At 52.4% G+C, this 13293-nt stretch overlaps 1 protein-coding gene and 1 non-coding gene across 2 annotated transcripts in view; both read left to right on the top strand.

Moving 5' to 3' along the window:
- The first annotated feature begins 299 nt into the window (after window positions 1-299).
- The window catches only part of RAMP1 (receptor activity modifying protein 1), a 55251-nt gene continuing 42257 nt past the window's right edge, over window positions 300-13293 (top strand). The window contains exon 1 of the mRNA XM_007966816.3: window positions 300-426. Within this exon, the coding sequence (XP_007965007.1) occupies window positions 375-426 (52 nt within the window). The 5' untranslated portion in view covers window positions 300-374. The remainder of the gene's footprint in view (window positions 427-13293) is intronic.
- Window positions 11255-11333, top strand: LOC119625499 (small nucleolar RNA SNORD55/SNORD39). The gene has a single exon (XR_005241691.1). It is a non-coding gene; the product is annotated as a small nucleolar RNA SNORD55/SNORD39 (small nucleolar RNA).

Here is a 13293-nt window from a genome sequence, read left to right on the forward strand (position 1 = left end):
GGGGAAGATCCCCAGGTGGAGACCAAGATGCTGCTCACGCTGAGTCGTCTGGGAGACCCTTCCTAGTTTAAAAAGTGTTTATTTGCTCAGAGAACATTTCAGGAGTCATCCCTCGGAGCCCAAGTGTGCCGCCCCCCGGGAGGGTCCTGGAGACGCCCGCGCGGCCCCCCTGCAAGGTTTTCCCAGCCCTGGGCGCCCCCAGCCCTGGCACCCACCCGGGGAGCCGCAGTGGGCCGGTCCGCGCGGCCGCCGCCTCCCACCGCTCCCGCGCCCGCTCCCGCCCCCGGCGCGTCTCCTCCTGGCCCGCGCGGCGGCGGGCTCAGTCCTCAGCGGGGCGCGTGGCGAGCGGACTCGGCTTGGCACCGCTGTGCACCATGGCCCGGGCCCTGTGCCGCCTCCCGCAGCGCGGCCTCTGGCTGCTCCTGGGTGAGTAGGGCCGGGGGTCCCGGTCGAGCTCCCTTCCCCCGGCCAGCCGGTGTCCTCTAGGGGAGAGGAGGGGAGCGGCAGGGGGGAGGGGAGCGGCAGGGGGGCGGGGAGGGCGGGCGCCGCGGGCGCACGGATCTGCTGCCCTTGAACGCGGGCCGCCCGGGTTCCAGGCTGGAGGCCCCAGGGCACAGGAGAGGCGGAGGGCGCGGACCAGGGTTGCGCTTCTCGCTGGGGAAGGGACGGCTTTGGGGACGTCGGGGAGCGGGCGTTCTGAAAAGCTTGGGGCAAGTCAGCCCTGCACACTGGAGAACTTGTTTTCAGAAGGAAAAAAAGGACGCGGGGTTCCCCAGCCCCGCTCCTCCGTTTCTCAGGCTGTGCGCCGCGGTGACCGCCAGCGCAGGCTCCCTTCCCTAGGGTCCCGCGTTGCAAAACCTGCAGGCAGGCACCTTGCAGAAGACGCAGTGTTCGGGAATCAGAACCACAGCCCGTTTGTATGGAAATTAGTCAACACTGACAATCTGTCGCATGCAGTAGTTGCTTGTTTGCAAATCCTGTCTTTTCGGGACATTTCCATCGCTTTTTTTTCTTTTTTCTTTTGGTTTGCTTGTTAACTTGGCACTTTTGGCTAATAGAAATTTAAAGAAGGACGGGTCCCTTGGTGAAGTGGTGGAACATGTTTGGCTTTCCACTTGGAGGGAGAAGTGGAGATTATCAACAGCCCAATGGCCACAGGAACTGGCCAGACACTCAGCAAGAAACGGTCCTGTTCACTTCCCTTGTCTGTAACGTGTTTCTAAAATGCTAACTCAAGCCCCTTCTAAGCCGCTTTGGTTATTGCATTATTCCGTGTATTTAGCTCCCTTTTAACGGAAACGGAATAGGTTCCTGGCGTGGGAGAACCCAGTGCCCCTGGGAAGGCCGGAGCAGTTGTTTCTGGTATGTGTGGCCTTTCCCCAGAAACAGTGATGTTGGTCAGAGGCACCTGCCGCACAAGACCCCTTGGCACTGGCACTGAGCAAGCAGTGACCACCGGCGCTGTTTTTGTAGCTGGGGGAGCAGTTCGTGGCCCAGCAAGGAGAGGGGCCAGGGCTTCTTGGGAGCCATGGATTTCTGGTCCCTATTTGTAAACCTCTCCAAGGGGTGGCAGATCTGCATAGAATCCTCAGAGGCCAATATAATATAATCTGAAAGCGGGTCTTGCCACTTTAGAGTTTTGGCTGAAGTTGCGTGGAAAACAAAATCTCAGAGTGATTTTATTCTCTCCATTTGGCTTGACATGGCCTTCACTGTTTTCGTTTCCTAAGAAACAAACATTTCTTTGTTAGCAAGGCAGAGAGCTGGCTTGTGGAATATTTTTTATATAAATAACCAGATAAATAAATGTTCTTTACTAGTGTCCAGAGGCTGCACCCTCTAAAGCATGTGTAAATAAAACACTATGTCACGATCACATATAAAGACCTTACTTGTTTATCAAGAAAACTAGTCATGTTCTGCCGAAAGTCCAAAGTCCTGTAATTTTAACATTATTTTGAGTGGCCTGGCTAATGTTATGTCTTGGAAGAACAAACACAACTTTATGAGGTTATCAGTAAATGAATGTCATTGGAGCCCAGCTGTAATTAGTAGAGTTACTGAGCACAGGCTGTTTCCTTCCCAAGCTGCAGCACTAGCCAGATCTCCTTGGTGATGAAGATTTTGCTACCCAGAATGGCAACATGGAATTTTTTTTAAAGTACTCTAGTTTACAGGTTTGAGAACTTATCTGTGACAATTTTACAATCAAGTTATTTGTCTTAGGTAGTTATTAAGAATCTCACCATCTGACCAGGCATGGTGGCTCACGCCTGTAATCCCAGCACTTTGGGAGGCTGAGGTGGGTGAATCACCTGAGGTGAGGAATTCCAGACCAGCCTGGCCAACATGGTGAAACCCCGTCTCTACTAAAAATACAAAAAAAATTAGCCAGGCGTGGTGGCACGCACCTGTAATCGCAGCTACTTGGGAGGCTGAGGCAGGAGAATCACTTGAACTCAGAAGGCAGAGGTTGCAATGAGCTGAGATGCCACTGCACTCCAGCCTAAGAGTGAAACTCCGTCTCAGAAAAAAAAAAAAAAAAACTTAGGATCCATATATAGTTCTTTTCCCTCTGAGCATCCTGTGTACTCTTGTGTTTATAGGAGACTCTACATGCATTCTTAAAGGTTTGTGTATAGACACCAAAAAGCTGTTCGTTAATCAGGAAAGAAGGATGCGTTAGAAGCCCCTGGTTTTTTGAGTCCATCTTCACTCAGGGAGTGCTGGCTGGTGCTGTCACACATGAACTCAGTCATCTGTCCTGGGAAACACATGCCTTCCTTGTCTGTCGTGTGGGAGCTAGGGGTTTTTTAATGGCTGCAACATTAATTGAAATATATGACTTTATATAAATACAAGTAGAATTGGAATGATGGGGACATCACAGGAAATGCTATGTGACTGCTTCAGATGCCATGTGGTTTTAAATCTGGACACAGTTCTCATGCCAAAGTCCAAATCTGAAGGATTCTTATTTGCTAATCAACCCAGTGTGTTTGTTTACCCTCTCTGTGTGTTTAGCTGCAGGAGGAAATTTCTGGATTTTTGTCTTCCTTCCATAGGCGCATGCCTGTCAGCATGCTTATTGCCAGTCCGAGGCCAGGGCTGTTGAGAAATATTTCTATCCACAGTGCGAATGGTAGATTCAGCTCCGGGAAGTGTTTGAGGTGGAATCTTTACTTAAGGCTAGTTGGAAAAGTCTGTCCTGATTTTTTTCCCCAGAATGCACCCATTTCTTAGCTTCTATTCAGTTACAACTGGCGTCTGGCTGACTGTGTGATGCAGGTGCCGTGTGTAGTGTGAATTCCAGTGGAAATGCTGAGCCCAGAGAGCGAAGCCCCTCGGGCTTGCCTACCAGTGCCCCCACCCCCAACTCAGGCCTAGAACCCCTCTTTCCTGATGGTCCTTGTGGTATGGTGGGCTGGCCCTCAGTGGGCCCTGAGCCAGGCCTGGCCATCCAGATGGTCCCAGGGAGGAGACTGGCCGCAGGCTGGACAGTCAGTGTTCTGCTGGAACCACGGGGAAAAACTGCGTCCTTCCTCCAGGCTGGATCTGAGTGGGGCTGCCACAGTCTACCCTGTGAGCCACAGGGGAGCACCTGTCCGTGACACAGACAGAGCCCTCCTGATTCCTTTTGAGCCCCTAGATCGAGCTCATGGGGTACACATTTCCATCATGTGACCCGTAACGTTTGAGATGGGTGTCTGTCCCTTGCAGGGACGGTGTCTGGTAGACAGCAGGCTCAGGGGGCTCCCAGAATGGCGTACCTGGGGGACTGTGGGAATCCTGCCTAACAGCCTCCTCCTCCACTGGGGACCCAGGGGGCCTTCTGAAGGAGGAGGTGCTGCAGCCAGGAAGACAGTGGGAGCTGGGAAGGGGACAGGGGAGCCTGGGCTGCAGTGGCCCCGGTGGCTCCAGCACTTGCTGGACCGTGTGCCCACTGCCCCTGCCCATCAGTTTCTTGGTGACAAATGAAGAGGCAGAGATGGTGCTGCCAGGGCACTGTCCAGTTCCCAGCCTGCCTGGTTACCTCTGCTTACCTCTGACACATCCCACAGCAGACACATGAAGCCCCGGAAGGATGTCCTTGTCCCCAGCCCTCTCCGCTCCGGAACAGGAGGACCCCCAGCTGGGTGATGTTCCTGGAGGACCTGTTTCTCCTTGTTGAGGAGGGTGCATCAACACGACCACCATAGGAGAGCTCCCAGCCCAAACAAAATCGTGCTCACTTCACCGAATGATGTTCTTGTATTCAGGAAAAGTATTTTTTTCCTAAGATGTTTTATTTCAGTAATTTCTGCAGCATTCAAAAGGCATCATTTTAACCATCTTTTAAATCACGGGTTCTGGGTGGCTTTGTTGGAGCAGGGTCCACGGGTACACACTAGCCAGATGTGGCTGGGGTGCAGGGCTATGGGCCTGAGTCGCAGCCCCGCTGACTCTGCGTTCTCAGCTGTCTCAGTGACTCCTCACCGTGCTTCGAGAGTGCTTCACTGCCTCCCACAGGCAGTCACATGGTGGATTTTCTGGGACCCAGAACCAGAACCCCGAAACCCCAGGCCTTGGCCATCCACTCTGCCCTCTGCCAGGGTTAGCACCACCTCCATCCCTCACAGGGGCAATGCCCAGCCTCCCAGAACCCCCACCCCACCCACCACCCCAGGGACAGGGGGTCCTCCTCTGTGCCCCCAACAGACCCTCAGGGTACATTAGTGTCACCCCCATACATGCCATGTTCAGGCCGCCACGCCTTGGCTCCGAGGAAGCAGCTCTGGAATTAGCTGAGAGTTCTGGAAAACATGGGGGAAGGAGGGGAGGCCGAGTGACCTGGCCCATGGCCTGGGCCAGCTCACTCCAGGGGGTGGGGTACAGCTGGCCCAGGAAGCCCTGCCCCCTGTTCTCCAGGACCACGTACCCCCACACGAGTCTCAGGAAGGACTGTCTTGAGTCTGACACCACCTGGGAGGAGAAAAGTCAGTGATTTGCCCAACCATGCAAGTGTTTGCCTTGTAAGGCCTGCCACTGTCGCTGTCGGGTACCCTGGCCCCAGGCCGGGAGGGGAAGAGGCCTAGAAAGCACTGCCTCTTCAACAGGCACTTGGTGACTGACAGCCGGCTGGGCTCTCTCTGCAGGGATTTTCTTGCCTCTGGAGGAGACAGTTGTGAGAGGGAAGCAGGAGAGATGGACAGATGAGGGAGTGCCAGGAAAGCGCTGCACCATTTCTCCTGGAAACACCCATCTGCCACCTCACACACGTGGGACACACAGGGTCAGGACTCTCACACATGTGGGACACATGGGGTCAGGAGTCTCACACGCGTGGGATGCACGGGGTCAGGACTCACACACACGTGGGATACGCAGGGTCAGGACTCTCATGTGGGACGCACAGGTCAGTACTCAGAAGGGCAGAGGCCAGGGGTGCAGAGCAGCCTGCTACAGTAGGGTGTCCTACACACAACCCAGGGCAACCCCCCAGAGGATGATCCCACATCAAATGTCCACAGTGCCAAGGCAGGGCAGCCCTGCTGCGTGTCAACCATCTAGACATGTGGTGCCACTTAAATGCAGCAGGAAATAAACAGGAGACCATGGAGCAGAGCCCTGAGGAGCAGCAGCAGCACAGTCCAGAAGGCAGAGGGCAAGGACGGTTGTGCAGAGGCCCTGCTTTTTGGAAGTTCCTAGAAGCCTTTTTGACTGAAGCATGGTGAGGAAGAGGGCTTTGAGCCGAAGCTGGTGCTGGAGGAAGGATCCATTCTCTAAGGATTCAGATCTCATTCCTAGGGCAGTGGGAAAATCTTGAAGGGCATTAAAGGGGGTGACAGGACAGAAGGTGTGGTTTAAAGGAACCCTCAGCTGTGGCCCCCAGCATGGGCAGGAGACCAGGCAAGGATAAGAGTGGGAGGGTTCCAGGGAGTCCCAGAGGCAAAAGCGATGGACTCCAGTCCCTGGGCCTGGATGCAGGAAGTGAGCACTGAGGAATGAGGAACAGTGCTTGGCAGAGCTCCTGGGGGAGGAGGGAGGGCAGGGCAGGGGAGAAGAGAGGAGAGGAGGGGAGGGGTGGGCAGGGGAGAAGAGAGGAGAGGAGGGGAGGGGTGGGCAGGGGAGAAGAGAGGAGAGGAGGGGAGGGGTGGGCAGGGGAGAAGAGAGGAGAGGAGGGGAGGGGTGGGCAGGGGAGAAGAGAGGAGAGGAGGGGAGGGGTGGGCAGGGGAGAAGAGAGGAGAGGAGGGGAGGGGTGGGCAGGGGAGAAGAGAGGAGAGGAGAGGAGGGGAGGGGAGATGACATCCCGGGCCACAGCCAGGGCTGCCAGGAAACATGGGAGCCCCAGGCAAACTGGAATTTCAGATAAATAAGGAGTATAAGCCTGTCTCATACAGTATCAGGGACATACATCAAAAACCACCGTTTCTCTGAGATGCAGATTTCACAAGGCATCCTATCATTTGCTGCACCTGGCAGACCCGTCCTCAGCGGCCACATGGGGTTCGGCGTTCCCCTTGGATGCTGAGGGGTGATGGTACATAGGCAGGAGTCTGTGCAAATCTAGGGCTCAGAAAGAGGTATGGCCAAGATAGGTGTTTCTGGCAGCAGCAGGGCCTGGACGATGTCAAATCCTTGCTTGGAGGGATGGCCAGTAAGAGTGGGTGGAGACAGGCCCAGGCTCCTGGTGACTGGCCAGGGAGGACAGAGAAGGAAATGGGCCCCAGGCACCAGTGGGTACCTTGACATGATTGGTGGTTGGGCGAGGCAGATGGCAGGGTCCTTTGGGTGGTTGGGCGAGGCAGATGGCAGGGTCCTTTGGGTGGCTGGGGGAGGCAGATGGCAGGGTCCTTTGCGGAAGAGGCAGCAGCGAAAGCTGCCCTTAGGAGGCAGCGAGGAGGTGAAACCAGAGAGCTTGCCTGTGGAGGTTTCCTCCAGTGCCTTATGGTTTTAAATACGCAAACCTTTGATGCATCTGGAATTTACCTTCATTTCCTAGCAATTTTTCTCAATGGCTAAATATTTGGGGGATTTTCATGGTAGTTGCACTGAAAATATTAACTGGTCAGGGAGGGTTAAATCAAGACCACCGGCTCAAGAAACAGCAGTCTGTTTTTCCACCCCCACATCTGCATCCAGGCCCTTCCAGAGATTTCGTTCTCCTGCAGATGACTCATTCAGTGTCTAGGAATCTGGTGCTTTTTGGCCATGACCGTGAGTGGGATATTTTCCCCGAGTTTATTTTCTAGCTGGTCGTCGCCGGCTAGGAGGAAGCTCCCCTTATGCATGTGTGTTTGGTGACTGTTGTCGCCCTGTGCCTGTTTTTTCATTTCAGTTGTCTTGCTTTCTGCTTGGCTTTTTCAGGCTGGTCATAAGGTCGCCCGTAACCTAGGGTGGTCCTGCCGCCTCTTCACAATTTTCTGTGTTTTGTTCTCCAGTCTTACTGTGTTGGAGAGCGACTCACTGCCGAGTAGGGGAGTGACAGCAGCTGCCTTCCTTTGCTACTGGTGATGACAATACAAGTGACCCTTGAACAATGCAGAGGTGGGGCGCCAACCCCCCACATGGTCAGAAATTCGAGTGTAGCTCTTGACTCCCTGAAAGCTTAACTACTAATAGCCTACTATTGCACAGAAGTCTTACTGACAACATTATCAGTCAATTAACCCATATTTTGTATGTTACAAGTATGTATACTGTATTCTTTTTTTCTTTCTTTTTTTTTTGAGACTGAGTCTCCCTGTTTTGCCCAGGCTGTAGCACAATGGTGCGATCTTGGCTCACCACAACCTTTGACTCCCAGGTTCAAGCAATTCTACCTCAGCCTCCCCAGTAGCTCAGATTATAGGTGCCCGCTACCATGCCCGGCTAATTTTGTATTTTTGGTGGAGACGGGGTTTCACTATGTTGGCCAGGCTGGTCTCAAACTCCCAACCTCAAGTGATCCACCCGTCTTGGCTTCCCGAAGTGCTGGGATTACAGGCGTGAGCCACTGTGTCCGGCCTATACTGTATTCTTAGAATAAAGTAAGCTAGAGAAAAGAAAGTGTTATTAAGAAAATTAGACCCAGCATGGTGGCTCACGCCTGTAATCCTTGCACTTTGGGAGGCCAAGGTGGGAGGATTGCTTGAGCCCAGGGAGTGGAGGTTGCAATGAACCAAGATCACACCACTGCAATCCAGCGTGGGCGATAGAGTGAGATCCCATCTCAAAGAGAAAAAACCCACAGAAAATATATATACTTTTCATGACGTGTAAGTGGATCATCATAAGGTCTTCATGTTGAGGAGGCCAAGAAGGAGGAGGAAGAGGAGGGGTTGGTCTTGCTGTCTCAGTGGCAGCAGAGGCAGAAGAGAAGCTTAATATAGGTGACCCACAGTTCAGAACCATGTGGTCAAGAGTTAACACCTTAAACCTTCTGTCTTTCTCCTTTGGGGCCAGATGGTTTTTTTTTTTTTTTTTTTTTTTTTTTTTTCCTGAGATGGTGTCTCGCTCTGTCACCCAGGCTGGAGTGCGATGGTGCAATCTCAGTTCACTGCTAGCTCCGCCTCCTGGGTTCTTGCCATTCTCCCGCCTCAGCCTCCCAAGTAATTGGGACTACAGGCATCCACCACCGCACCCAGCTAATTTTTTGTATTTTTTTTTTAGTAGAGACGGGGTTTCACCGTGTTAGCCAGGATGGTCTTGATCTCCTGACCTTGTGATCCGCCCACCTCAGCCTCCCAAAGAGCTGGGATTACAGACGTGAGCCACCGCACCAGGCCGGCCAGATGCTTTTTCATTGTATTTTTGCGGGGGTGGGGATGGGAGAGGGATGGAGAATGCGTCTTCTTCCCGTGTATAAAGTAAGCTTCTGTCATGTGAAGGAAGAACCGTTCGATGTGACACAGCAACCCTCCCAGCTGGGCATTGCCTTGGTGCTGGCAGGCCGCTGGCACTGGCGAGGCTGTGACACAGGAGAAGTGGTCAGAGACCACGAACCTACCGTGTTTCTGGGATGAATGGAGTGTTCCTTCATTCCTGTGCAGCCTTTCCGCAGCTTCGGGTGTCTGTTCGCCGCTGTTTGTTATGAGTGTGGCTTTGTTCTTCCTGAGTGAGCTTGCTCTGTACTTTCCCTTGGGAGTTTTATTACCAGCATTGGGTTTTCTTCCCAAGATACGGGTTGTGGACCTTTATTCTTTTCCTGTGTGCTAGGACAGTCAGGATGATGGAAATAAGCTGTTCCTTGAAGATCTAGAGGGTCTTCATTTTCACCTGCAAAACCACCGCGGCCAGGCTCCTTTTCATGGTATAGATAATTGGCAACCTTTTCAGAATCTTTCTGGTGTTATTGGTCCCTTTGGGTTTTCCTTTTTTTTTTTTTTTTCTTTTTTTTGCACGGAGTCTTGCTCTGTCGCCCAGGCTGGCGTGCAGTGGTGTGATCTAGGCTCACTGCAACCTCCACCTCCCAAGTTCAAACAATTCTCCTGCCTCAGTCTCTCAGGTAGCTGGGATTACAGGTGCCTGCCACCACGCCTAGCTAATTTTTGTATTTTTAGTAGAGATAGGGTTTCGCCATGTTGGCCAGGCTGGTCTCAAACTCCTGATCTCAGGTGATCCACCTGCCTCGGCCTCCCAAAGTGCTGGGATTCCAGGCGTGAGCCACTGTGCCCGGCTGGGGTTTTCTGTGTCTCGTAGCAATGATGTTGTTTTACATTTTTCTCTGAAATTGTTCATTTTATCCAACGTATCATTATGTGGACGATTATTTTTCTAATTCCCTCTACATCTGTGAACATTTGTCCTTTTCAGTGCAATTTTGTGACTTTGTATTTTCATGTTATTTCTTGATCAGAATGGACAGTGGTTAATCTGTGATTAGTCTCTTCCCCACTGATTCCTGCCCACCTCCCCCCCCCCAAAAAAACCCAGTTCTTGAGTTTACTTATCCTACACTTTCTTGAATGCCTAACGCATTTGTTTTTGTTCTTTCTGGCGTGGGAATGAAACGTCATCAGTTCTCTCCTTGGCAGCTTGGCTGGATCCCTCGAGTTTTCCTCTGCCTTGTGCTCCGTGTTGATATTTTCTGGATTCTCTGTATTTGTGGTTTCTCTCTCCTCTGTAGCACGTGAATTGTTTGGAAGCAAGTTTTGGCAAATCTCAGGGGCTCGGGCTTTTTGGTTTCTTTCCCGATACTCATTGCTGGTTTTAGTGCACTGTGGCTGGGGCAGAACAGGAACCACAACCACAACTTAGTGTGCATTGCGGGTTCTTTCTTGCCTTGCAGATTTTTCCTGTTGTAAATGACCCATAAGCCCATGGCAGGACTGTGGTGTTTTTATGCATCCATCCTAGTCATCATATTAAATTTAATACTTAGGGCCTCCGTATCCTTATTTTCGTCTTCCCCATCTGTGCACATTGTGTGAAAACCCTGCACTGTGTTTGTGATCCTGCCTGCTTTCCCTGGGCACATGTCACTGTGTGTTCTGTGCAGGGGAGAAGATGGGGAATTCCATATGTGACCCTGACAGTCACAGCTTTGTGGTGACTTCTTATAGCATAACCTCTGTCCCAGTCAGGCTTTTTTAATTGCAGTAAAGTACACACAACATAAAATGTACCATCTTACCTATTGTGAAGTGTACAGTTCTGTGCCACTAAGCACGCTCATATTGCTGTACAGCCATCGCCACTTTCCATCTCCAGAACTTTTCTCATTTTGCAAAACTGAGACTTGTCCCAGTTAACCCCTAACCTCCTGCTGATTTACCACCTCCCCCAGCCCCTGGACCCACGATTCTACTTTCTGTCTGTGAATCCGACTACTCTAGGAACCTGTATAAGTGGAATCATACAGCATTTGTTCCTTTGTAACTGGCTCATTTCACCTAGCCTGATGTCCTTAAAGTTCTTCCGTGTTGTAGTGTGAGTCGGAATTTCCTTCCTTTTGAAGGCCAAGTAATATTCCACTGTTATGGATAGGCCACATTTGTTTGTGCATTCATCTGTTATTCCACTGTTATGGATACATTGTGTTTGTGCATTCATCCATGGAGACCTGGGTTACTCCCACCTCTGGCTGTTGTGAATCAGGCTGCTGTGAACATGGGTGTGCAGATATCTCTTTGAGACCCTAGTTCCATTCCTCTGGGCATATGCCCAGAAGTGGGATTGCTGGATCATCAGGTGGTTCTGTGTTTAATGTTTTGAGGAGCCGCCACCGCGTTTCCCTCGTGGCTGTGGCATCGTGTGTTCCCACCAGCAGTGCACAAGGCTCTGGTTCTCAGGGGCCGTGTGAGGCCGCCTCTGCCACGCTGCCGGCTCCCCGACACGCGGTAAGGGAGCCAACCTTGGAGCGCCGAGCTGGCGAAGAAAAACCATCTCCACAGCCTTGGCAAAGCTTGTGATTTTGTTTTCGATGGTGGCCGTTCTAACAGGAATGAAGAGCCATTCATTACTTCATAGGTGGACAGTGGCAGCTTTGTCAGGGACAACTTGGTGGTTGATCATTGTCTAGTCTTTTTTCTGTGTCATGTCCCGCCACCCATCTTTTGGATGTTCCCCTGAGTCACTTAGCTCTTTGACCTGGTTTAGCATCCGGTTTTCTTGTGGATTTTAGGGACACGTTAATGTTGTTTACCAAATCCCGGCGCCTGCCCTGAGGGCCTGGTGACCCTGGGCAGGCCGCTTCCTGTCCCGTGCAGCTCTGATCTACAGGACGGGGCAGTGTGGGAGCACCCATGTCCCAGCCTGAGGACTCTCCAGGCGTTGGCGGGGGTGGTGGCAGGGCCTGGCCCACGCGGCTCCCTGATGCTGCTCACCCACCTTTCTGGCTTTAAGAAGTGGAGCTCTTCTAACATCTTATTTTCCATTTTCTTTTCTTAATACTTACAGGGGCTTCCTAATTTTTCTCCAGGTCTGTATTTTCCTTGTTCTTCTCTGGCAATTTGAAAGGTAGACAGTATGTTTTTAGTTCAACCTGTGTTTTATTTTATGACTTAAAAAAAAAATGAGGATTTCTCGACTTCTCAACTTCAGAAATGAGGAGTGCCTGTTGACAATGCATAGAATTTTACTGAGTGGCAGTTGTGGATAGGACCAAGGCTGGGGAGGAGGATGGAGGGTGCTGTGTGCAGTCAGGGGTCTGCCACCAGGTTCCTGAGGCTGGAGGTGAGGCTGGAGGTGAGGCTGGAGGCTGCCACAGTTATCCGAGTGAGGACTCGGAAGGGCCTGGGCATTCCCAGTAAGAGTGGGCAACACAGACCAAGACAGGGACAAAGAACTGTGCACAGCACCCCCATCCGGCACAAAGCAGGCACTTCGCGGGGGTACAGGCTCTGAGCCCAAGAGAGGGGACGGTGGGCTGGAATGCAGTGCTTTGCTGTCTTTGAGGACCAACATCAGGTGACAGGTGGAGAAGAATCTACTTGGTGGAGGCTTTGGCGGGGTAAGCAGCGGTGTGGGTGGGAGGGGAATGGCTCGGCCCTGGTCCACGGCCCCAAGGACCTTTCCTCTTCTCGCAACCGCCCGGCACTGGATGCTCAGAGGTGTCAGTGGATGGCGGGGAGTTTCTCAGCCTGGGCTTGAGAAGTTGGAATGAGAGGGTCTTGCTGGAGGAAGGAGAGTACCTTGGGGCTTCAGCTCCAAGGTGACCCCTAGAGAGACAGGACTTTAGACAGAGCAGGGGCAGGGAGGGGGGAGCTCAGACTGCTGAGTGCTTTCACTCTAGAGGATGTCAAGTTTGACCTGGAGGGAAGCACTGGGGAGACATCCCGGCCACACAGGACATGCCAGGCTGTGGTTGACACCTCACGTGGGCACTCGCATGCCTGAAACAGACCAGGCCATGCAGGGAGCAGACACTCACCAGGGGCAGAGGCCTCGCAACCCACCAGGGACAGATCGTGGCAACTGAAGGGGCCCTGTTCGGAAGAGCCAGACATCAGGGAGGCAGGAGCAGGTGTTCCTGTGGGCTGGGGAGCTCCAGGTTCCTCCACCACACCCCTGCCCCAACTCCCTTGGGCCCTGGGTACTTTCACCCTTTGGAACAGTCGTCCCCAACTCTCTTGGTCCTGCCCCTGCCAGTAAAATAATCTGGACGTGCTCCTCCAGGATTTGCTTATAAGTTAGACCCCTGTGCCACTGCGCTATGTGTTATAAAATGTTTGCAAAAACAGGCTTCTTTAAGCCCAGGAAGTCAAGGCTGCGGTGAGCCAAGAGAACACCAGTGCACTCCAACCTGGGCAGCAGAATGACACCCTGTCTCAAAAAAAATAAAGAAGGAAAACCATTAGATATGGTGATGGTTGTACAACTTCGTGAATTTAT

The sequence above is a fragment of the Chlorocebus sabaeus genome, chromosome 10 (assembly GCF_047675955.1).
Source record: "Chlorocebus sabaeus isolate Y175 chromosome 10, mChlSab1.0.hap1, whole genome shotgun sequence".
In the NCBI taxonomy this organism is placed as follows: domain Eukaryota; kingdom Metazoa; phylum Chordata; class Mammalia; order Primates; family Cercopithecidae; genus Chlorocebus; species Chlorocebus sabaeus.